Below are 23,413 nucleotides of genomic sequence, written 5' to 3' on the forward strand. Positions count from 1 at the left end.
CATACTTGTATTTGTGATTCTAGTTTACCGCTATGCGTACAACTTATCTGAGCAATTAGATAACAACAGCTATGGCAGAGGAGTTCTCATGCAGCTCCAGATGGGGATCAAGGTTGCTTTCAATAACTGTTCTCTGCATTAATTTTCTATCTGTGGATATGGGGAAATGCTGTTGTAAATTATTTCGTGCTGATTAATGTTGACAAAGTATATTGGTTTGAAAAAAAAACATTTCTCCTTATAAAAACTCGTGAGAAGTACTTGGTATCTAAACCTGTTTGAAAGATTAAGCTTCCTTAAATTTTGAGACCTTGCAGGTATGTTAAACCTGTTTGAAATCATTACACGCCAACTAGGTTTCCTTTAAAAACGTCTGAGAGCTTGGCATATGTTTCCATTACTTTTTTTGCAGAGAAAATATAAGGAATTGAAGCCTCATGAGGTACTCCCACATTTCTTCTTCTTTTGTCATGTTCAGCAGCTTGTTTTGGAATAACTCAAGAGTTTCTTAATTTGGAAACATTTTCCACGACTGTTCTGCAGGAAACGTCGAGTGATCTCAGAAAGCTCATTGCATTTCGCGAACATTATAGGCGTATGCTATATGAGGAAGGGGCATCCGAAGATGATCCGCTAATGGAGGAGTGAGTACTAACTATATACTAAGCATACATACCTTAATCAGATTCTTATGCGAGTCTAAAATACCCTCATTCGATCGTCATTAATCATGCTGCCCGCAGCAAATTAATGCCTGATCCATTTCTTTGGGTGTCCCTTTCACTGGTTGTCATTTGGAGATTGAATCTTTATATATATATGAATAGTGCATGCTTCTATCTAAGACAGAAATGATATATCAATCAATGCCTGAACTATTATTTAAGATCAGATCATGTCCCATAAGATCAGGCCTAGCAAAGATTGCAAATTTGGCGTACATTAATTACTTGTTAAAGCTACGAGCAGGTAAAGAAAAATCAAGGCGCTAATTCTTAATCTAGGAAGCTTCCTGAATGGCTTGAAGATATCATGCTGTAAGCATGAGTTAATTTACTGATACCTGCAATAAGCTGCTGGTTTAGTACCTAATCACTAGACGATCCGAAAACATACGAGGGAGCTTGAAGATGATTGATTAGAGTGACATTGGGTTCTTTTCCTGTTTGCAGGCAAAAAAAGGCATTAATTCGCATGCATTTGGAGCTTTTGGACGAGGTCATAGGTGGTAGACCTAGAGAGGTTGTTCTCTGTTTCTTTTCCTTCCATCAGTTTTGCATACTACCTACTCTTTTGGAAAGCTTCTAGTTCTATTTGTGATCTGCAACCCATGCTCTAAAACCTCCAATTGTTGTGGGCTTCAGCAGCCTAAAGCTCCAATGCCTGCAGGTTTTCATGGCAATATCTTGCAAATCGATTTTCGCGGAAAGCCAAAACAAATTGGATGTCCTCCTGAGGTACGTACCTGCATATTGGTTTCCGGCAGCATGGATATTGTATATACATATATATGTATATATATATATATATCTACATTGCAGAGCGCATTAAGAACTCGCCAACATCTAGGGTGTTGTGTTGCGCTTATTCGTGTATCTTTGGATCGATCTGCGAGTAAATCCCTATTCTTATCAAGATAACCTTGATTGATCGAAACCAGAGCTCAAATTCAATGGAAGCCCCACCCAGTTAATGCAGGAATGCTGAGCTTGGATGAATAGATTATTCATGAATATAATCACTAGATTATTGTTTTTTCTTAGAACCATGGATGGAGTCCACGTCTTAAATTAGAATGACTAGATTTATCATCACATGTGTATGGTAGTGGGCAATGAAATCCTTGGATTTCTCGTATGCCAAATATTTATCAGCTTGACAAACAATCACTTATTTTGATGTCAGATCTGTTAGGGTTAGACTTTGATCAAGAAATTAGCTAGTAGATATCCTTGTCTGCCAAATATTTATCAGATTGAGAAACAAACGCTTATTTTGATGTCAGATCTGTAAGGGTTAGAATTTGATCAAGAAATTAGCTAGTAGATATCCTTGCATGCCGAATGTTTATCAGATTTAGAAACAAACACGTATTTTGATGTCAGATCTGTTAGGGTTAGAATTTGATCACGAAATCAGCTAGTAGATATATATATCCATTAAGGTGGGAATTTGTCAAGGATATTTGTGTAGACCAATATGGCATTGACTCACCCCCCCCTAAATTTCTCTAGTTAGTTTTGTTACAACTTCACGCATACCGTCACTTCTTTCGTGCAGCCATGCCTCAAGAAATTTGTTTCTCTTCATTATTCTGCATTATAGCACTCCACAAATTATTCTGCATTTGTTTTTCGATCATATCAGCCCTGGGCAAAATGCACAGGTTAGTGTTGCCATTGCGTCGTTGAAAGCATCAACATTGCCAATTTATATGGCAATCAGAAGCCTACATCAATTGAAATATAATGATATATTTGAAGTTCTAGAGAAGATATTTGGATTCCAGGTTTGAAAACCCAACTCAATGTTTTAGAGAAAGTTGGAAACTAGTTGTGTTTATGAATGTAGTTCCTTTGTCCTATATACACTCTATAGGTTGACAATGCAAACAATCAATGGGAGCATCTGGTACTTTTGCTTGCCAATACCCATGTTCGAGCTGCAACACATGTGAGGTGCGGGCATGAGCTTAACAACTATAGCACGATTGTATCTTCACAACAAACAGAGTTATCTAAAGAAGCGTGTCATGAAGTATGTAATAAAATCATGGACAACTTCAATAATTGGTGTCGCTACTTACGTATTCCAAATATATATGAAAGGTTAGTAATAAAAATATCTTCGATTATGATTCATCGATAATAGATTTATATTGCGGGACAACTCATTCAGTTGTATCATGTTATTATAGAAACAAGGATAATCCAACAAAAGAGCTTTTATATACTGCTTTGTACCTATTGATATGGGGTGAAGCCGCAAATCTCCGTTTTCTTCCAGAGTGCTTGTGTTATATATTTTACAAGGTTAATTTCTCTCCCTTCTTTGTGACGGGTTATCACAAAATATAACACAAATTTAGGGTAAATTGTTGATTAAAAAGCTTAGTTCTTTTTAAGAAACTATTCATACAAGTTTACAACTTTTGTCTATAGAAGGCACACATTTAATGCTTGGTGTAAGAAATTTCATACACATTATACCCATAGGCTATAGGTTTAAAAATTTTATCATTTTATACCCATAGGCCTGAGCTTTGAAAATGATAAGTATGAATTTTGTATTATTATTAGAAACAATGAATCAAATTGGATCTTGGATAGCTACTATTCAATTTGATTACCTCCTTATCCGGTAGTTTGAAAGCTAATTCTTTTCAAAGAACCTATTTAGCAGTTTATTGCGCACCTCTATTTGGATGTACAATGTGGAGCAAAAAAGATAGCGTTTATATTGCTCACGCAATTGGGGAGGCCTATATTTCTTTGAATAAAATTTGATGGAGTGTCATCTCTAGTGAATCATTATTGTAATTTTGTAAGTTATGACTACCATATATCTTGCGCCTTAACATTGATTAACTACTTATTAACAGATGGCAGAATTACTTGAAAACATTATAGAGAAAAAGGAGGTTCATATGTTGCCAATTAAGGGGATTTTTTTGGACAATATTCAACCAATCTATCTTCGTTTATCTGTAAGATTAAGTAATAGAATTCCATTATTTTGGTTGATCATCTATTGCTTTATTATAATTGCTCTTATTAACACCTATGAAAACTGTTTTAATAAATCAAATTTACCATTGTCATTGCAACGAAGCTCTATATAAGGACAAAAATAAAGCTAATCTCTTTGAGTCTCCTTTCTAAAGAGTTACATATGTACATGCCTAAGTAAGAGAATGTTTGATGCAAGGTTCACTTGCCACCTTGGTGATACAACTCAACCTAAACCATGACCATGATATGAAAAAATCTTGTAGACAAAATGATCATTTTATATGAAAGTCACTCACCTTATAAGACCCGTCCACACACCAAAAAACATCATAAAGATATAGTTCTTCCATGATTTTTTCCCGATCAATTCTTATTACTGTGCATGACTAATATTTCATTATTGTCTTTGATTAGACTTCATTAGATATTTTGTCTTTCATTTTTCTTCTATAACAGGGTTTATACTGTAGTTGGAGGGCTCACGATGAGTTCCTTTTTTATGATCAATGTGGTATATTTAATCGTTTCCATAGGTTGATTAAAGGAGTGATGGTACAAAAGTTTCTCTCTCTATAGTTCCCCTAGATTTTGACGCACAAGGAAAGGATTGTTTGTTATTTGGATGCATAACATGTTTAAATACACAAAATCCATGGTGTGACAATCCAAACGTATGTTTTGTTCATGTACTTTATGATTGGTTAGCCTCTTAGTGTCATATTGGTAGTTACGTGCTATAAGTGGTTTTTTGATTTTGTATCTTAGTGACATATATGTAAAAAAGACCTACATGAACGAATGAAGGAGTTTTGTGTTGATGCTTGCATAAGGACTCAAGTTTTGGGACGAATCAAGCCCACTTGTTGTGTACATTCCACTTTAGATTATGCCAATGGTGCATATTTTGAAAAGAAAAGCAACAAAAATACTTAAGAGTAGTAAAAATATTGATAAATTACATTACACATCATCATATATTAGATGCAATAAACGTTTGATGAAGGTAGATATTCACGAGTTCTTTCTTTCTTGATCGATTGCTTGTCTACTTTTGCTAGTGTCAACTCATCTTCCATCTACACTTTTCCCAATTTGTGAGGGTATTTTGCATGTCACAAACCCCATATGTACTTGATTGTTGTTAACAATCGGCAATGATTTGGTGCGGTTTGAGTGTTAGAATCGAACCCTTTAAAAATTGAAACTTGAACTGAACCGAACTTAACCACGAAACCGTTGAACTGAACAGTTAAAAAAATTCAAACTGATAAACCGTAAAAATAGGTATTCATGGTTCAGTTTCAATTTTCAACTAAGGTCAAATTTTAAAATTTAAAATATTTCATTATTTTAAATTTTAAAATTTAAAAATTATAACGATTTTCCTAATATGTGAGAATAAGGCTTGAAAATGAAAAGATTGTTTAAAAACAATTTTTTTTTTAAAATTGTAGAAAATTATAAATAATAAATAATAATAAACCACTAAACCGTTTTAACCATTAAGTTGTTAAACCACGGTTCGGTTCAGTTCAAACCGAACTGTTATCGACTGTTAATTGTTGCTTGAAGTTGACTTCTTGGTCAATGCCCCAACTCTTCTTTCTCGACATTTCCTTAGTCTTTGTTATTGTTGGTGTAACCACCTTTCATTCAACTATCCTATTCATTTGCAAGCTTTTATCAATAAGCTAAATATATTTGTGAGAAGATAAATGAATGTACTTTTTTCTTAGGTGTAGTACATACAACATCTCATTGGAAATATTAATTAAATAAAGTCACAAGGCAACATCATTCATAAATATGACTCATATTTGGTACTACAAAAATTTTCTTATATATGTTGGGGCATATGTTATTTTTTTCACTAGGACAACATGATGAAATCAAGAGAGAAGTCATACTCAAAATGGAGCAACTATGATGACTTCAACGAGTGCTTCTGGTATGCAATCTCCCACGTCAAATCAGGTCGATTTCGAAATCTTGTTGTCACTATTACGGAAACTTGGTACTAGTTTTACTAATACTTTGTTGTGTACTACGTACGGTTGAACGAAGGTCATCATCGTGTCTTCAGCTCGAGTGGCCATGGCCATCCTCACCAAATTCTCCGAGTGTAAGAGCAATCTGTATTTAAAGTAGATGTGGCATTATGGGCGCGCATGCATTTGTTTGTTTTGTCCATGGTTCGAGATGGAGGTCGAGTTTCCGTGTATGAAGAAATTGAAGGTGCCTCGGCGCAATGGGATGGCGATGTTTGGTGTTTTGGAGAGTGTTCTATTTTTTCGTTCAAAGGAAAGAAATAATATATATGAAGGGGATTTTGTTGTTGCCATTGGAATCGCTCTTCTTCCATTCCATGTACATATGATATGTATGCATGGAAGTGTGGAACAGAAGAAACAGTGGTCTCTCAAATAGACGCCGTTCCCATGGCCCTTGTGGCCACTTTGCAGGCTCTGCAGAGCGTAGTCTCGAAACCATCTAGTGGTAGATTTTCTCCCTGCTGTCGTAGGATGCCACTCAATGTAGAAGGCCAGCAAGCAACCTTATGTTTTGACGCCTCTCTACATTGCAGAGAGTTAAAGAAAGGGTGAGATACGGAGGCTTTCCATGAGAGTAATCGATAAGGATGCTTCTGAAAGTTTGATAGACTTAATAATGTGCGGATATGCAATCAATGATTCCCGGTGCGAATAGTAAGTTGTCGTCGTTCATCAGCGAGGATTAATGATTTGTTGGCTAATTGTATGTGCAAAGGGGTCCAAAATGATGTACTATTATCTTCTCGTGCCTGCACCATCATCATCTGAGGGTTTGATTTAGCATGGAAATTCATGATAAAATTATCATTCACTTTTAGTTAATATCTCTCGATATTTTCTTTTGACAAAAATTTCCAGAATTTTGTCAAAATTTACTGATATCACCCGATAAGACACTAAAATTACTTTGATTTTGTTTTCTTGCTTACTCACAGCTGTTTTTTTGTCTTATGATCGGAACTACTTGCCATATTGTTGTCCAGGGTGAAAGAGGGTACCAAAATCACGTACAAGTGTTAAGCAAAAAGAACTCATTTGTTGAGCACAGAACCTACTTACACTTGTACCACAGTTTTCATCGACTTTGGATATTGCTTATTTTGGCATTTCAGGTTTGATGCCCCAACCCAACTTCGCTGCTTGGCATACAGTAACAACGTTTTCTTTTTGATGAATTGTTCTAAGTATGACATTTGTGTTCCTCACTACTACTGTACTTCTATTGGTTTGGACTTGGAATAATCAGGTGTTGGTGGTTGTGGCATTTTCCAACCATTTGAGTCTTGACAAAGTGAAACTGTTGTTAAGTGTTGGTCCGACATACTTTTTGATGATGTTTATCAAGTGTATGTTCTAGACAAGTATAATTGGTTTTTGATTCAGTCTTCAAATAAATGCTCATTATTCCATATTGTGAAACTCTCCGTTTGCAGCTGCTCTAGACCTGTATATGATGCTTGGAGCATTTGCACATGCACAAAGCATAGCCAAAATCAGAATTATCTTCCATCTTCTCTGGTTTGGAGGCTGCTCTGTAACAGTTTGCTATCTATATTTGTAAGTGTTGGTTACACTTAGCATAGAAAAGCATGGACCAGGATATTGTATAAAATTACTTGTGCTCATCCCTAAAACAAATAATAGAAACGAAAAGAAAACTAATATCTGGGAAGGGAAAGAACACTTTCTCAATGATTTAGTGTACAATCTTCATGCAATGTTCTTTCTTTGTAAAAGAGACATTTCTATGGAGTTTGAGAATGTCGGCAGCATCATGAGAAACTATGATCTGTTTAAACTGTCTCTATTAATGCATTCACCTGACTTTGTGGGAATTATTGAGTGAATCATTAAGATTGGACAATTTGCAGGTTACTTCTAATGGAAGAGGGAAAACTTCTCCTTGGTACTTCAGTCAGGAATTTATATACTATCCTGCTTGTGATATATATAGTTTGCCATATTCTGGCAAATATACTACTGAGGGTATCCACTTTTCGATTTTGGATGAGAACATGTGATCATTGGGGGTTTGCAAGATTGATCAAGTGGCTGCATAAAGTAAAATATTCTTTATTTTGAGTAGTCTTTTAAGGTATATAATAAGAAAATACATATTAATTAGATCAAAATCCTTTCAGGAACACTATTATATTGGGCGAAGACTTTATGAAGAAACATCCAGTTATATAATGTAAACATCTCAAAATATAGTTTCTCTTAGTATAAGAACGGAAAGAATATTGAGCATTATCCAAAATGAGTGAATTTATATTGCAATGCTATCAGATATGCTCTGTTTTGGATGGTGGTTCTATCCTTCAAGTTTATTTTCAGCTACTTTTTCCAGGTAAGAACACATTAAAGTGATATGAAAAAGGTGTCTTTTATGCATCCCATTGATACTTTACATTAAATACAGATAGAAAGCGTTGTAAAAAAATGGATATTAAAGGCATGCCATAGCTTCTGAATACTGTGGGTTTACCATTATCTCGTGTTAGTGGGGCCTGGAGTTTGCTGTATCCATTGGCATTTGTTATATGTCCTATTCTAGTCATCAATTAATAAGATGAAGTTGGGAGGTAAACAATTATAGGCCTTCCAGGTAACAATCGGCAACGGTTCGGTTTGAGAGGGTCCAAACCGAACCGTTAAATTTTTTTGAAACCTGAACCAAACCGAACCGAACCGCGAAACCGTTCAACATTTTTCAAACCGTTAAACCATTGGAAGCTTTTTCCTTGTCATGATACATGATGGCAATATTGCTTTGATGAGGTTGTGTTGTTTCTTGGCAAAATTTAGACAGCATGACATGCCCCACTATTGTGCTTTGTTATTGAAAGATGCATCTCTAAGGCCTAGTCCATCAATTATGCTATGTTATTGGAATTTTGTGCGTAGGGTCACACAAAAACATTTTTGCAGCCACTTTTCTACAACAGTCAATAAATTTGGAGTCAGATCAAGTTCTTGAGAGATAGAAACAATCGAATCCTTTCCAATATCTGAATAGCATCCAGTTTTGTCTTTGGATTTGACTAGGGTTGCAACAGCTGGGCTTATGTTATGAAACAATGGAGAGAGGGTGCTAGACCATAATAATGAGATGCTGTCTTATTATTCTGTTCAATGATGAAATTCAATCTCATGGCCATATAAATATTCTGTTCAATATGATCTAATATGTTACCCCTTAGCCTGGATGTGACAGTTCTTATCTGTTGAGTCTAGGTTTTGCTGTTTTTCTGAATGGGAGAGTTATTTTTCTTGCTATCTAATCATGTCCCTTCTCTAAAGTTTCGATCAGCAGTATAAGCAATCAGTGTTGTAATATTGTCAATTTGGAATAGAAACTCAGACAGTGCTCTAAAATAAGAAATTTGCCTTCGTAAATGGTAAATACTTTGAGTGTATACATAAACTTCAGCTGCCAATAATTTGTATGTGGTATTGGTGCATCCTTCTAAATGTTTTTTGTTTTGTGTCTAGATCAAGCCATTGGTGGAACCTTCAATTAACATTGCTCATTATAAGGGGTTCATTTACCTTTGGCATGATTTTGTCTCAAAGGGTATGCTTCTTGATTTATAATATTATATTCTACATCATAAAATAATAGTGGTTGTAGATAATAAAATAATAGTGGACACTTCAGACAGAGTTTGTAACTTGAGAGTCCAGACAGTACTTTAGGTTAGTAAGGTTAGAAACAATAGCATTATCAGGTAGGCAGGCAGACACGAGATGGTCAACATATAGGAAACGAAATTTTATTTTAACATCTTTAGAAGCCCAACTGACCTAGGAGACCAAAACTTACGTCCATGTGAACGTTCTAGATGTTTTGCAAAGGCAAATTAAATTGTATCTAAAACAGTAAGTATCTATATGTGACAAGGCTGTGATCAAAGCACATTGATATAGGGATCATGAATACAAGTAGTGTGGATGATACACTATACAAAATAAATATATATCTGGGAGAGGTAGAATGTCAGAGGATCAGCCAATGTACTCTCTCATATGATTATGCATATGACATCTATGTTCTCTGTAGTGGACCAATTGGGCAATTGTGCTTGATATTGGGCAATATATTATGTACCCTCCAATGTAGGTAACGTCTTCTATGGATGATAGGAAACCAAATCAAGTGCACGGTCAATCAAGATCCTTTTATGAGGTTCTGGCTGTTCGTGCTTGAAATCCCTTAGAATGTATTCCAAGATGTTTGACATCTGCCCTTTTAGTCCTCAGCATAGACTCTAAATTTATGGATTTCTAGCAAGAACAATGACCCAGGAGAATGGGTGAATCCCTGCCTAAAAGAGTTTTCTTGAATCTTGCAGTGAAATCGACAATGGCATATGTAGAAACTGTTTTGTATAGCATGTATAAGATATCCTTTTCTCTGGGGAATCTATGCACTCTATGAATCCGTCTTCCAAGGGTTTGTCAGAGGCGGTGGCTAGCACCATCAGAGTGAAGCAAGGATGCCCACTATCACCCACTCTCTTCGGTCTCTATATAGATGAGGTATCACATTACATAGAGATTCGGGGGTTCAGGAGCATGCCTAGCACAAGTATAGCTATACAAATATTACTATATGCTGATGATATTTTGTTTATTTCTGACTCTCGGGAGGGACTACAAAGACATCTAAATGCCTTAAAACTATTTTGTACGCACAAAGGTTTGTTGATAAACATGGATAAAACTAAAGTGATGGTGTTTAACACCACTCAAGCATGGGTAACAAGATCAAAACCGGAAAACTATTTTGTACTAACAAAGGTTTGTTGATAAACATGGATAAAACTAAAGTGATGGTGTTTAACACCACTCAAGCATGGGTAACAAGATCAAAACCGGAATTCTTCATGGGAGAGGAAAAGGTGGAATACACATGCCTAGGTTCTCCTTACAGGAGGCTGCTTGTGCCTGACTTTCTCGTGGATATGCAACCCTTGGTGCTCTGGAGAGACAATGTGCACATTTGCAGTTCCAAGAGCTACGAACGAAGCTGTGGTTATTTGATACACTTGTCACACCAACTCTTATCTATGGAGTAGAAATGTGGGAACTGAGTCTTAACAAGGCAAATCATTGGAAAGATTTAGAGAGACCTTTAGTGTCAATGATTGCCCACATGATAAGGAGCAAAGCTTCGGTATAATTTGGGCAGAAATGGGAGCAGCACCTATCATTACGGAGGCATAGTTCTGATTAGTGACATTTATACGACACTATTGTAACCAAGTTTAAGTGTCTCAGTTGAGAATCCACTGTTGTAGCCCCTTGGTTGACTGGTAGCACGAGGAATGGTGTGGCTAAAGAAAGTCAATAGTTATTTTTTGTTGATGACCTGTTGTGGTTGTATTGTTGTCCAACAACTTCTCTTTATGTCTCTTAAAATACATTAATATATCTTTCTTTTTTTCTTTCTATAGTTCTAGCAAGAGCAGTTCTAACTTGAGAATCTCACATGTGCCGAAAACTAGTTTCCCTCGTCTCTTTTTATCTTATTTACTTTTATATTTATGGAGTAATATTTATTTTATTTTGATTTGTTGATTTGTTGCTCTCAAAGACGAGACAACACTTAAGATGTAATCTCTTGTTTGGTCTTATAGGCCATTTTGGCCTCTTAGAAGACGTTAACATATCTTTCTTTCTTTCTTTCTATTCCATGATCTGGCATAGTGGGTCAAAGCCTTGTTTGGGGAGGCAATTGATCTCCTTATTTCATAAAAAACGCTGCATTGGCAAGATGATGACTAGGGTGATGAGGGCATGTGCAGATGGTCGTAGCCTAGATGCACAACATATTGCTATTCTGTGATCTATTGTAAACACCATTTGAGTGCCTCATCAAGCCCCACTTGTGTAGTCCTTGATTGACTAGTAGCATGAGGAGTGATGGAGCTGAAGAAAGCTGCGATTGTTCTCTATTGATGAGATATTGTGGATGTATTGTAGTTTGTCAACAATTTCTCTATATGTCTCTTAAATTCTAGCAAGGACAATCCCAAGCACAGTTGTTCTTCATATTCCATCACCTTGCATAGTGGACAAAAACCAAATATTGTAACTTGCTAATCAACCTTGTCCTAGGGATTGTGGCAAAAAGGTTGCAAACATACTTGAATCAACAACCAATGTTCCTCTTATGGGTTCTACCCTGTTCAATTATATAGGGTGAATATATGAGTAGAGAATCTCCTTTTGAAATCTATGGACTACAAGTGACCAACAATTGTAATGCGATAGCCAGCTTTCAAGGCAGGCTCCCTTCACTTGACTATAGGCAGGATCTTGGTTGTACTACCTGAACGTGCCTATAGTCAAGTCAGAAGGATCAAAATTACACACCACCTCAATGAGATTTTTGTCAAAGTTTCACTGCTGGTAAACATTTCTAGATCCTTAGATGTATCATTAAACATTTAAGACATTGTGAACAATAGTGACTATCTAAATAATTAATTAATTGTTCAAACTATTAATCTTCTATTTGCTGTATATGCAGGTAATCACAATGCTCTGACTATTTTAACTCTATGGGCTCCTATTATTTTGGTAAACCCTTTTTTCTCATGGTGTTCATATACTTATGCCACAAATTTACTTTTGACATTTGAAGCGAAGATAAACTGAATCATAAGAAATTGAAACACAAACTGAAATAGGGGAAAGAATGGACAAGTTAGGCAAAAATTGTAGAAGAAGACCAAATTGCACAGATCAAAATTGATACTACCATTCTTTGTAAAGTAAGGAGAAAATTCTCCCTCTTCCTCTCAAGATGGAATAATAAAATTGGAGACCATGTTAATAGACAATATAGAGGCTGCACATATAGTGGTCAACACACGTTTATATAGTGCTTTCTTTTTTTCTCTAGGTGTTTATAGCTCCATCATTTCTATATTTCTCATCTTCATGCTGCTTACATTTCTGCTAGGTCAACAAAGGATCTATGCACATGAACTTCTTATTGTTAATCAGACTTTTTAACACATTAGCCAAGTTGTCTTTAGTATGCATTTTATGTATATCCACACTTTATTCTTCTACCGTCTTATGAACGAAGTTATACTGAACTCATGCATGTTTTATCCTCGAGTGAAATGCTGGATTATTATCTTCCATGTGGGAAGCACTCTGGCAACCACAGAATAGAGGAATCTTCTCGTGTTTGTGTCTGAACCCTTCTGTTAGTTTTTACCACCAGATTGCCTCTTTGCTAGCTTGTGTACTGCAACATATTCTGCCTCCAACAAAGTAGTCACAATAGCTCACAGTTTTGAAAGCACACTTACATAAACTGTTGTGGTCTTTATTATTTTCAAGATAACTTGCAAATTCTTTATCAATATAGCCAATGACAATAAATTCTTATCCTCCATAACATAATGTGGCATTTAAGGTACCATTACCTTTGGCTTATCAAGGATCCTCTTTACAGAGGATTGATGATGTATTGAATACTGCCTCCATTGCCCATGCGGTGTCTAACCTTGTACATACGTTAGCAAACATTAAGCTACCCATTGCTGATGTATAGTGTACTCAATACATTTCTGTGCTTTTTGCTTCTTTTTGAGGACTCATACATGAGGATATCTCAAAATTTATTGAAAGATGGGCAGAAATTGTATTATTCTTGAATGATGAAGAATTGCAAGATTTTCTTCAAGCAGTTATCTTGAGAAAGCTAAATCATCATGATGTTTCCATCTTAGTAAATTTGCATTCCTATAATCTTGTTTCCTGGTTCGAAGTCCTTCATTTCAAACTCCTTAGCCGTTGTGCTATCAAGTCTTTAATATGTTGGGGCTTGCTACCAACATGTTGTCAACATACAACAGAAGAACAATAAATCATCACCAACTCTCCTTTTGTAAGTACCAAAATGCAAACTGAGATGTATGTATCCAAGGCTCATGATGAAAGATGGATAGCATGATTGGAATAAAACAAGGATTCCCACTATCTCCTACTCGCTTCAGGTTTTATATAGATGATATATCTAATTAAAAGCACCAAAATGCAAACTGAGATGTGTGTATCCAAGGCTCATGATGAAAGATGGATAGTATGATTGGAATAAAACAAGGATTCCCACTATCTCCCACTCGCTTCAGGTTTTATATAGATGATATATCTAATTACATAGAAAGAGAAAGAAAGATTGAAAGGTGTATTAACGTCTTTTAATCGGCCAAACAAGAGATTTACATCGTAAATATTATCTCATCTTTGAGAAGGACAAATCAAAACAAATAAATGCTACTACGTAAAAAAAAGAAGTAAATAAGATAAAAAGAGACTAAAGAATCTTGTTATCTATGCATGTAAGATTCTCAAGTCAGAAAGAAAGATATAGACGTCTTTTAAGAGGCCAAAATGGCCTAGAAGATGAAACAAATGATTACATTTTTAAGTGTTGTTTCATCTTTGAGAACTACAAATCAAAATAAAATAAATGTTACTAAGCAAAGACAAAATCAGATAAAAGAGTTCCAAGAATCTTCTAATCGGCACAGGTTGTCTCAAGTTAGATATATTGTCACTTGTCTTGGAAAGATCTCTAGCATAGGTCGATCCAGAATGGAGAGGTCTCCAAAGCGCAAGAAGCACTTGCAATGGAGGGAGGAAATGGCGTTTATCTGTTGATGACAAGGGTGATGAGATCGTGGTCCATGGGATGGGGGCCTATGTGCGCGACTAATTGTTATTGCCCGATCTATTGTAACCCTTCACTATGTCCTGGTTGGGAGCCCATTTGTGTAGCCCTTGATTGACTTGTAGCAACAGTAGGAGTGATGGGGCTAAAGAAGAAAGAAAGAAAGAAAGATATATTAACGACTTTTAAGAGGCCAAAATGGCCTATAAGACCAAACAAGAGATTGCATCTTAAGTGTTGTCTCGTCTTTGAGAACAACAAAAAAGAAGAAGAAGTAAATAATACTCCGTAAATATAAAAGTATATAAGATAAAAAGAGACGAGGGAATCTGGTTTTCAGCACATGTGAGATTCTCAAGTTAGGTGTATTGTCGCTTTTGTCTTCGAAAGATTTCTAGCATAGGTCAATCCAAAATGGAAAGGTCTTCGAAGCGAGGGAAGCACCTGCGATGGTGGCAGATAATGGCTTTTATCTGTCGATGACAAGGGTGTCGAGGTCGTGATCCATGGGGCCGAGGCCTACGTGCACGGCAAATTGCTATTGCCCGATCAACTGTAACCCCTTTGTTATGTCCTGGTCGGGAGCCCATTTGTGTATCCCGTGATTGACAACAACTTTTCTCGATGTCTCTTGAGCTCTAGCAAGAAAAGTCCTAGGCACCGTTGGTCCTCATATTCTATTACCGTGCGTAGTAAAGAGGCAATGGCATCTCCCTCTGATTTCATAAAAGACACTACAGTAACAAACATAGTGTTCTTCGGATTGCAAATTCTCTCTTCTTTCTTCTTCTTCTAGAGGTAGTCGGGTATATCTGCCTACCTCGATCTGTAACTGATGTGATGAAGTTCGTCGCTGCCCTATCACACTACGCAGTACATAGGATAGATGCATGTCCATATAAGGTGGCCTAATGATGAATCCATCCTCCAATGTGTGTAAGAAGTGTTTTATTGTGGGCCATCTTCGTACCAAGTGATATTTTGGGGCTGATCCATGTTATCTTGTTTTCCAAGTTAATAATATCAGTTCGGATCACTCTATTCTTTTCCACTTTGGTCACATTTAGATGGGGACAGTCCAAGCTATATTGGAACGGGGGTAGTGCATCTATACTCATGCCACGTGACTTGAACCATTGCTGCATTTCAGCATACCAACAATAAATGTCTCCATTTTTAGCCAGTTGTCTTGACGATGAACTACCTTGGGTACCTTTGTTTAGGGAGCTCCCAAAGACGTCGTATAAATGTCACTGATAAAAACTATGCCTCGGTAATGATAGGTGCTGCTCCCATCTCTGCCTGGACTATACTGATGCTTTGCTCCTTATCATGTGGGCAATCATTGACACTAAAGGTCTCTCTAAATCTTTCCAATGATTTGCCTTGTTAAGACTCAGTTCCCACATTTCTACTTCATAGAGAAGAGTTGCTGTGACAAGTGTATCAAATAACCATAGCTTAGTTCGTGGCCCTTGGAACTGCAAATGTGCACATTGTCTCTTGAAAGCACCAAGGGCTGCATATCCACGAGAAAGTCGGGCACAAGCAGCCTCCCATAAGGAGAACCTAGGCCCTGCAAATATTACTCCTAGGCATGTGTAGGTGTGTGTGTATTCCACCTTTTCGTCTCCCAAGACGAATTCCGGTTCTGATCTAGTTAACCATGCTTGAGTGGTGTTAAACACCATCACTTTAGTTTTATCCATGTTGATTGATAAACATCTGTCCGTACAAAATAGTTTTAAGGCATTTAGATGTCTTTGTAGTCCCTCCAGAGAGTCAGAAATCAGCACAATATCATCAGCATATAGTAATATTTGTATAGCTACACCTGCTAGGCGTACTCCCAAACCCCCAAATCTCTCTATGTAATGTGATACCTCATCTATATAGAGACCGAAGAGAGTGGGTGATAGTGGGCATCCTTTTGGATTGTGCTAGCCACCGCCTCTGGCAAACCCTTGGAAGATCACACTTTTCCTGACACAGATTCATAGAGTGCATAGATTACCCATTGCATATCTGTAGGAACACGAAGGGCTTCTAGGCGCTGCATATGCCGAGCACGTGGCACAGTGTCAATAAGGGCCCACAGGGTGAGTATGTGATCCAAAGTTGTGAACCCCTTCCGAAAGCCTGCCTATCCAACTGAATGGCAGCCATTCCGCTCTGCCCATATACTCAATTCTGATTCTAGAATCGAGCCATATAGTTTAGTCAAGTAATGGCCAATCATGATTGTCCTATAATTGCTTGGCATCATGGGGCCTCCACTCTTCAGGAATGGAACAATGGTATGCTGAGTCCATCTAGTAGGGAAACCTTCACACATGGCTCTATTGAAGATGTCTGCTAGCAATGGGAGCAAGGTGTCACGGGCATAGATAAAGTGCTCATCCACCAATCCATCATGATCTTGGGACTTCCCAAATTGTAGCTGATCAATGACATTTCTTACGTTTTGTGGAGTAAAAAAGGTTGATTCATGTGGGCATGAGCCATATGGGTGGGGAAAAGGAGGTTGCCCCGGGATGTCATATAGAACCTTTGCATATTCATGCCACACCTGAGGTGAGGTCAGTTGTGTGGTAGGTTGCCTCTCATTAAACATTTTCCATACTCTTTTACTTTCTTGTCCTAGAAATAAGCGATACAAATGATCTTCAAATTTAGCCAAATACAATCTCTTCTTCTTCCTTACAAGGCGTTGGAAGGTTGCTCTCGCTTGTTTGTGTGTATAAATGCCCCGAGTTACATCACGTTGCAAGCATCTCCTTATGTCACGACATTCCTCATCATACCAACTATTTTGTATTACTCTACCAAGTTTGGGGGGATTGGCTGTTGTGTGAGGAAAGGCATTTTTGGCTGCTTTATGCAATGATTTTGACAATCCTTGGGTAAGTTCTTCAAGGGGTGCGAAAGGATCCAAATCGAGGATGCCATTGTATACACCACAACTATACACACAATTGTCTCGCGAGTAAATAGATACTTAGCCAGCCCACTCTCCTTAGCATATACATCCTTTGTGCATCTATCATAGTTATTATCTTTTGTAGATTTGATAATATCACTTAAGGTATGCTTAAGGTACATTCTTTGTGGTGAGGCTCGTTTACTCCAATGACTTTGGTCATGTGTGGCTTGGGCTCATTACAACTCCAGGAGTCTGTAGGATGCTTCTACCCTAATATCAACCGCATGAGAGGAAAGAAGGCATTATTCCACGTATCTTGGGAGTATTCTCGCATTCCTTTTATAGGTCTCAAATTCTCCCCATGTTTGATTGGACACTCTGGTCGTTGATTCATTCGTCATGGATCCTCAATGCTCACGTAGATCACACTGAGATATGATTTGTGTGGTACTTGTAAATATTGATTTTGTATAACCAGGGTTTGGCCATTTGCCATTTCCGAATTTTTTGTAGCTAATTTTCTTAGTGAAAATTAGGAATTTCTAATTTCCTTTGGATATCCATATTATATTTAAATCATTAGTAGATTTTGCCTTCTCCTCTTTTAAAGGGTTCTTCTCTTCATTCAAACTAGTGGAAACAAGTTTAGTTTTTTATTTCAGCTTTCATTTTTTCTTTGTGTTCTCAGGGAGTGTGGTTTTTACGATTGATTGGTCATGTATCATGTTTGTCTTATGTGGACTCATGTTTGCCTCCTGATTTCTTTCTTTTGTTCTTTCTTATAATGTTGCTTTGTATCTTTTTTATTAATCATACTTTATTTGAATTTGCTCATCCTGAAAAGCAGCAATGCTGATTAATCTTAATGATGGGGCTTAGAAACATTTTTTTCATATTGTTAATTTGAAGCCTTGTACTAAAACAAGAAAACCTAATACCCACACGTTTGAGAGTATCTCAAGGGTTTATAGTGTAGAGATTTTGCTTCTAGGTGCACTTCTCTTGGTTTCTAGCTTTATTACATCTATGCTACAACCCATTGTGATCAGGCACTGTCTAGTATGACCATCTGATGGTGTTACAGGGTATAACCTTGCTTCTTTGATTTTCTATGCAGATATATTTAGTTGACATTCAAATCTGGTATACATTAGTTGCATCTATTCTAGGAAGCCTTATTGGTGGAAAACAACGTCTTGGAGAAGTATGTATTTGCTTTTGCTTTTGACCTAGATAGTTCTGCATGATAAAATTTGAAACGATAGTACATTTGCACCATTATTACATCAAATTTGCTTTATTATAAAGTATGAAAAATCATAAAAAAACAAAAAATAATCTAATGGGATATTCTAGAGAATGAATTGCTGAAAAAATGATCATTGTTAGAATGTCACCCACATAAAGATTTGCTGCTATTATTTTTACTACAAACTTCCATGTCTTTTATAACAGTATCATATTATTACGAGTTATACAAATAACTGCCAAACTTTCTTTTTCCTTGAAAAAAGATACACTCAATCAATATGCTTTGGCGTCATTTTCATGAATATCCTGCTGCATTAATGAGAAATATGGATCCACAAGATCGACCAATATCGTAGGTCTCTTCTAATCTATAATTGTGTTTCATTGATGTGAAAAGAATTTATAAGACGTTTCTTGATTTTGTAGGCGTTCTACTGGTGAACAGGCGTCAGTTAATGTAATTTTAACTTGATTTTCAGTTAGTATTTTTAGCCTTTCTTTTGAAAAAATTTCAATGTCTCTTTCTCATTCTGGAACTCTTTGGCTATTTTGTGGCGGTTTGTTCCCTTTTAGGAAAAAGTGTTTGCTTCATACTGGAATGAGATTATAAGTTGTCTTAGAGAAGAAGATTACATCAACAACAGGTCAGATAAGATTGGATTTTCATAATGTAGCACTTTGAATAACTTTTTGGACTATTTATAGCCAACTCTTAGTAGTAATGTTATCTTGGATTTCTCTGTTAGGCTATTCTCAGTTAAAAATTTCCTGCAGCAAACATTGCAATAATACGACATCTGTTCTTTTTTATAAAAGGACAAATGATATATTAATGTCTTCTACGAGGCCAAAATGGCATACAAGGCCAACCAAATGATTACATCTTAAAATGTTGTCTTGTCACTGAGAACAACAACCAAAATAAATGTAACTAAATCAAATTAGAGGTGAATAGAGAATCCCATGGTGTACACATAAGATTCTCAAGTCAAATGGATTGTAATTTTTTGTCTTCAAAAGGTCTAGCATAGGTTGTCGATCCAGAATGGAGAGACCTCCAAAGTGAGGGAAACACTTGCAACAGGAGATAATGGCCTTTATCTCTCAATCACAAGGTTTACGAGGTCGTGGTCCACAAGGCTAGTGCCTATTTGCATGACAATTTGCTATTGCCCGATCTATTGTAACCCGTTTGCAATGTCCTAGTTAGGAACTCACTTATGTAGCCCATGGTTGACTCGTAGCGTGAATAGGAGTGATAGGGCAAAAGAAAGTTGTGATTATTTGTAGTTGATGAGATTGTGTGGTTGTATTGTTGTCCTTCAACAACTTCTCCATGTGTCTCGATTTCTTGCTAAAACAGAATGAACACCATTTGTCCTCATCTTCCATTATGTTGCGGACTGGGCCAAAGACATGCATAGAGAGGCAATGGTATCTCCTGCTTATTTCATATAAAAAAGTTACAAACAGTGTTGATACGATGCTTGAGTGGTGTTAAACACCATGAACTTATCTTGGTTACCAACAAACCTTTGTCTGTGCAACATGATTTTAAGGCGTTTAGGTGTCTTTGCAGTTCCTCGAGAGAGTCAGATATCAGCAGAATATCATGAGCATATAATAATATTTGAATGGCTATACTGGCCAAGCATTGCCTGAACCACCAAATCTGTCTATATAATACGATATCTCTTCTATATAGAAACCAAAGGGAGTGGCGATAGTGTGCATTCTTGTTTTACTCTGATTGTGCTAGCCATAGTGTGAGATAACCCATTGGGAGATTGCATTTTTCCTAACACGGATTCATACAGTGCATAATTTGTCAATTGCATATCTATGGGGTGACGGAGGGCTTCCAACTGCTGCATGAACGAGCATGCAGTAGGTTGTTTGGAAATTCACTAAGCAGCAATAAATCTCTTTTTTTGAACTGCAGTAGGTTGTTACCTTCAAACAATCACTGGAAGAGGGGTTGCAATAGATCACACACGTAGCATGTGCAGTGATGTAGGCTACAACCGTTTGAACCACATCCTGGTCACCCTTGTCATTGACAAATAAGGCCATTGTCACCCTTGTTTCAAAGATTTCTCCATCTTGGAGTAGTCCGTGTTAGAGATTTTCCGAAGGCAAAAGTTTTTGTCTATCTATGTCTAGAATTTTAAGTTTTACATATCTAGATCCTCTGGTACCTTATAATTCATTAGCTATATTTATTTTGGTTTGTTCTCAAAGGCGACGAAACACTTTAAGATGTTTTTGGTATCATAGGCCATTTTGGAGTCTTAAAAGTTGTTAATATATCTTTCTATGTGTTCTGCACATATGCCATGGCTATTTGAACCATGGCCACATTACGTTACCGACAAATAAAAGGCATCATCACCCAGTTCCAAAGGTGCTTCTTCTTTCCATGTTGGTGATGATCTTTTGAAGACAAGTTTCAATCTATCTAAGTTCTGAAGCATGAGTGCACAGATAACAAGATTCTTTAGTATCCTATATTTAGTTATATGTGTTTTCCGTTTCCAGTTCTCAAACACGAGACACATTTAAGATGTAGTCTCTTGTTTTCTCTTATAGTTCATCCTGGCCTTTTAAAAGAGGTTAATATAATATATTTTTCTAATAATCTCTTGTTCAGTCTTATAGGACATTTTGCCTCTGCCTTTGAGATCTTTCCATGTTGGTGATGATCTTTTGACGACAAAAGTTTCAGTCTGTCTAAGTTCTGAAAAGCTTGAGTGCTCAGATAACAAGCTTCTTTAGTATTTAGTTATATGTTTTTCTGGTTTGCGTTTTTCTTGTACAATGTATTTTTTTTACATTGACCTATTATTCCTTTCATAGGTGAGACACATGAGTTCACCTGGCTTAATACAATGTAGTTTGCTCTTGATTTCTTGCTAAAGAGATGTTGTTTAGGAAAATTCTCAACTATATTTAGCTCCATCACTCCTAATGCTACAAGTTAATTCAAAGGCTACTAAAGTAAAGTCTTGATGACAACACTTGTTGTGTTACGGGCATGACCATATAATATCCTGTGGTAAGATTATACCGTAGTATTCTATACACGTGGATAAAGTGTGAGGGTTAAACGAGAAAGTAAAGAGGGAAGGATTACTTTTAATCCTTGGGATTGAGACAACCCATTAAGGTCAAGTGTGAATTTGCCTGGGGGCCTTAGGTCTAGCTATAAACATGAGACCTAGCTACCCTCATTGGAGATATTCGATTACATCGAGACTTTGCTTAAGTGGTGATCAAACTCTTGTAAGTGAGCGCGCCAGTACCAGGTATGACTTGATGCCATGACGGTGGTATGGGACGCCGATCAAGGGTCGAGTCCCTCTCGATCCCTTCGCTCACGGGTGGTCGGGTGGATCGGCACCCTTCTTTTTGTCTCGCCTTTCTTTTCTATCTATCTATTATATCCTTATCATATGCTTACATTAGGATCTAGCTCTAACATGTTGGACTACAATAGGGGGTGTGGAATCGAAAGAACACTATACCTGCCATTGTGTTTTTTATAAAATAAGAGGGAGATTCCACTGCGTCTTCAAATAAGTCTTGGCCTCTACGTAAGGTCATGGAAAATGAAGACAAATGGTGATTGGAACTCTTCTTACTAGAACTCAAGAGACATGAGAGAAGTTGTTGAAGTATAATAATACAACCTCAGGAGCTCTTTGTTCCTTGGAATATGAAGACTAATGGTGATTGGAACCTATGTTTCATTGTTATTACTCTGGTTTGTCATTTTGAAAGATGAAAAAAGACTTTAAGATGTAATTCTTGTTTGGTCTTATAGGCCATGTAGACCTCTTAAAAGATGCTAATATAGTTTTCTTTCTTTCTGTCCTTGTTTAAAACTCACTTGCCTTTGTTCTTGTTAAAGTTGTGACTTATTGCTCATTCTGAACAGTTGCATTGTACTTAGATCTTGTTAATATATTGGGTGTATAGTGAAAAAGAGTTCCTTTCCATGCCGGAAGCTGCAAGAGATTTGAATCTTCATAATCATCAGAAATACTTTGTCAAATGGCCATTGTTCCTCCTTGTTGGTAAGGTATAAGGGGCTTAATTATCTTTAGCTACAAATTACTGGTTCTATTTGTTATAATTTTGTTTGGAAAGTTCTTTTGAGCTCATAATGCAAAATAATCAGGTTGATCAAGCAGTGACAGCCACGAAAGATCATGAAGGTAGTCCAGAAGAAAAGTGGAAGATGATAGAGAAGGATATATATATGCGATCTGCTGTTTTAGAAGCATATGTGACATTTACAGATATTTTACTACAATTTCTGAATGATCAAAGGTAAGATCATCGTATGAAATTAATGTGTAACTATAGTTCATGTTACTAACATCAATTTTTCTCGATGTTCTGCAATTATTCAGCTTAAAAGGCAAAGAATTTGAAATTGTGACGAATTTTAAGTTTAAGGAGCTTCCAAATGTTGTAAAGAATGCGTCAGAGCTTCTAGAAGCCCTTCTAAAATTAATCCTGGTGCACATTTTAACACCTTTTCTTAATATTTATCAATTTCTGAGAAAGTTATTAATATTCCATTTTCACGTCCATGAACTAGGCATCTAAGTTGGCTTGTTTTAATCTTCTGTGCTTTAATTTAATTTTGAACTATAAACTAAATACAAGTTACCAACGAGTATATTTAGCTAAGCACCTTATATCTAGGTATTCTTCTTTTGTTTGTTATTCTCAAAAATGAGGCAACATTTAA

The 23,413-nt window shown here is 36.6% G+C and overlaps 2 protein-coding genes and 1 pseudogene across 2 annotated transcripts in view; 2 read left to right on the forward strand and 1 right to left on the reverse strand.

Annotated features, from left to right (window-relative positions):
* Window positions 1–158: 158 nt before the first annotated feature.
* On the forward strand, window positions 159–5,874 carry LOC147864014 (callose synthase 10-like). The gene is made up of 12 exons (XM_087319331.1): window positions 159–174; window positions 292–317; window positions 413–442; window positions 544–644; window positions 1,173–1,228; window positions 1,273–1,457; window positions 2,387–2,509; window positions 2,599–2,828; window positions 2,918–3,032; window positions 3,602–3,706; window positions 5,606–5,679; window positions 5,796–5,874. Exons 1-12 carry the CDS (start codon window positions 159–161, stop codon window positions 5,872–5,874), a joined length of 1,140 nt encoding a protein of 379 aa, XP_087175457.1.
* A 408-nt stretch (window positions 5,875–6,282) lies between these two features.
* LOC147864015 (callose synthase 9-like) overlaps window positions 6,283–23,413 on the forward strand; it is a 32,300-nt gene continuing 15,169 nt past the window's right edge. The window contains exons 1-16 of the mRNA XM_087319641.1: window positions 6,283–6,485; window positions 6,718–6,894; window positions 7,029–7,128; window positions 7,216–7,339; window positions 7,654–7,843; window positions 7,924–7,976; window positions 8,072–8,132; window positions 9,278–9,359; window positions 12,321–12,370; window positions 18,521–18,607; window positions 18,918–19,006; window positions 19,081–19,111; window positions 19,228–19,298; window positions 22,633–22,735; window positions 22,835–22,986; window positions 23,070–23,178. Of these exons, the coding sequence (XP_087175767.1) occupies window positions 6,468–6,485; window positions 6,718–6,894; window positions 7,029–7,128; window positions 7,216–7,339; window positions 7,654–7,843; window positions 7,924–7,976; window positions 8,072–8,132; window positions 9,278–9,359; window positions 12,321–12,370; window positions 18,521–18,607; window positions 18,918–19,006; window positions 19,081–19,111; window positions 19,228–19,298; window positions 22,633–22,735; window positions 22,835–22,986; window positions 23,070–23,178 (1,497 nt within the window). The 5' untranslated portion in view covers window positions 6,283–6,467. The remainder of the gene's footprint in view (window positions 6,486–6,717; window positions 6,895–7,028; window positions 7,129–7,215; window positions 7,340–7,653; window positions 7,844–7,923; window positions 7,977–8,071; window positions 8,133–9,277; window positions 9,360–12,320; window positions 12,371–18,520; window positions 18,608–18,917; window positions 19,007–19,080; window positions 19,112–19,227; window positions 19,299–22,632; window positions 22,736–22,834; window positions 22,987–23,069; window positions 23,179–23,413) is intronic.
* On the reverse strand, window positions 15,295–16,539 carry LOC147864016 (uncharacterized; annotated as a pseudogene).

Source organism: Azolla caroliniana, unplaced genomic scaffold, assembly GCF_043228905.1.
Source record: "Azolla caroliniana isolate FFs.n. ecotype wild unplaced genomic scaffold, voAzoCaro1.0.p SCAF_5, whole genome shotgun sequence".
Taxonomy (NCBI): Eukaryota; Viridiplantae; Streptophyta; class Polypodiopsida; order Salviniales; family Salviniaceae; genus Azolla; species Azolla caroliniana.

Coding starts and splice junctions, on each gene's coding strand:
- LOC147864014 (XM_087319331.1), top strand. Junction 3,033..3,601: donor TGTGTTATATATTTTACAAG/GTTAATTTCTCT, acceptor ACTTATTAACAG/ATGGCAGAATTACTTGAAAA. Junction 3,707..5,605: donor CAATCTATCTTCGTTTATCT/GTAAGATTAAGT, acceptor TTTTTTCACTAG/GACAACATGATGAAATCAAG.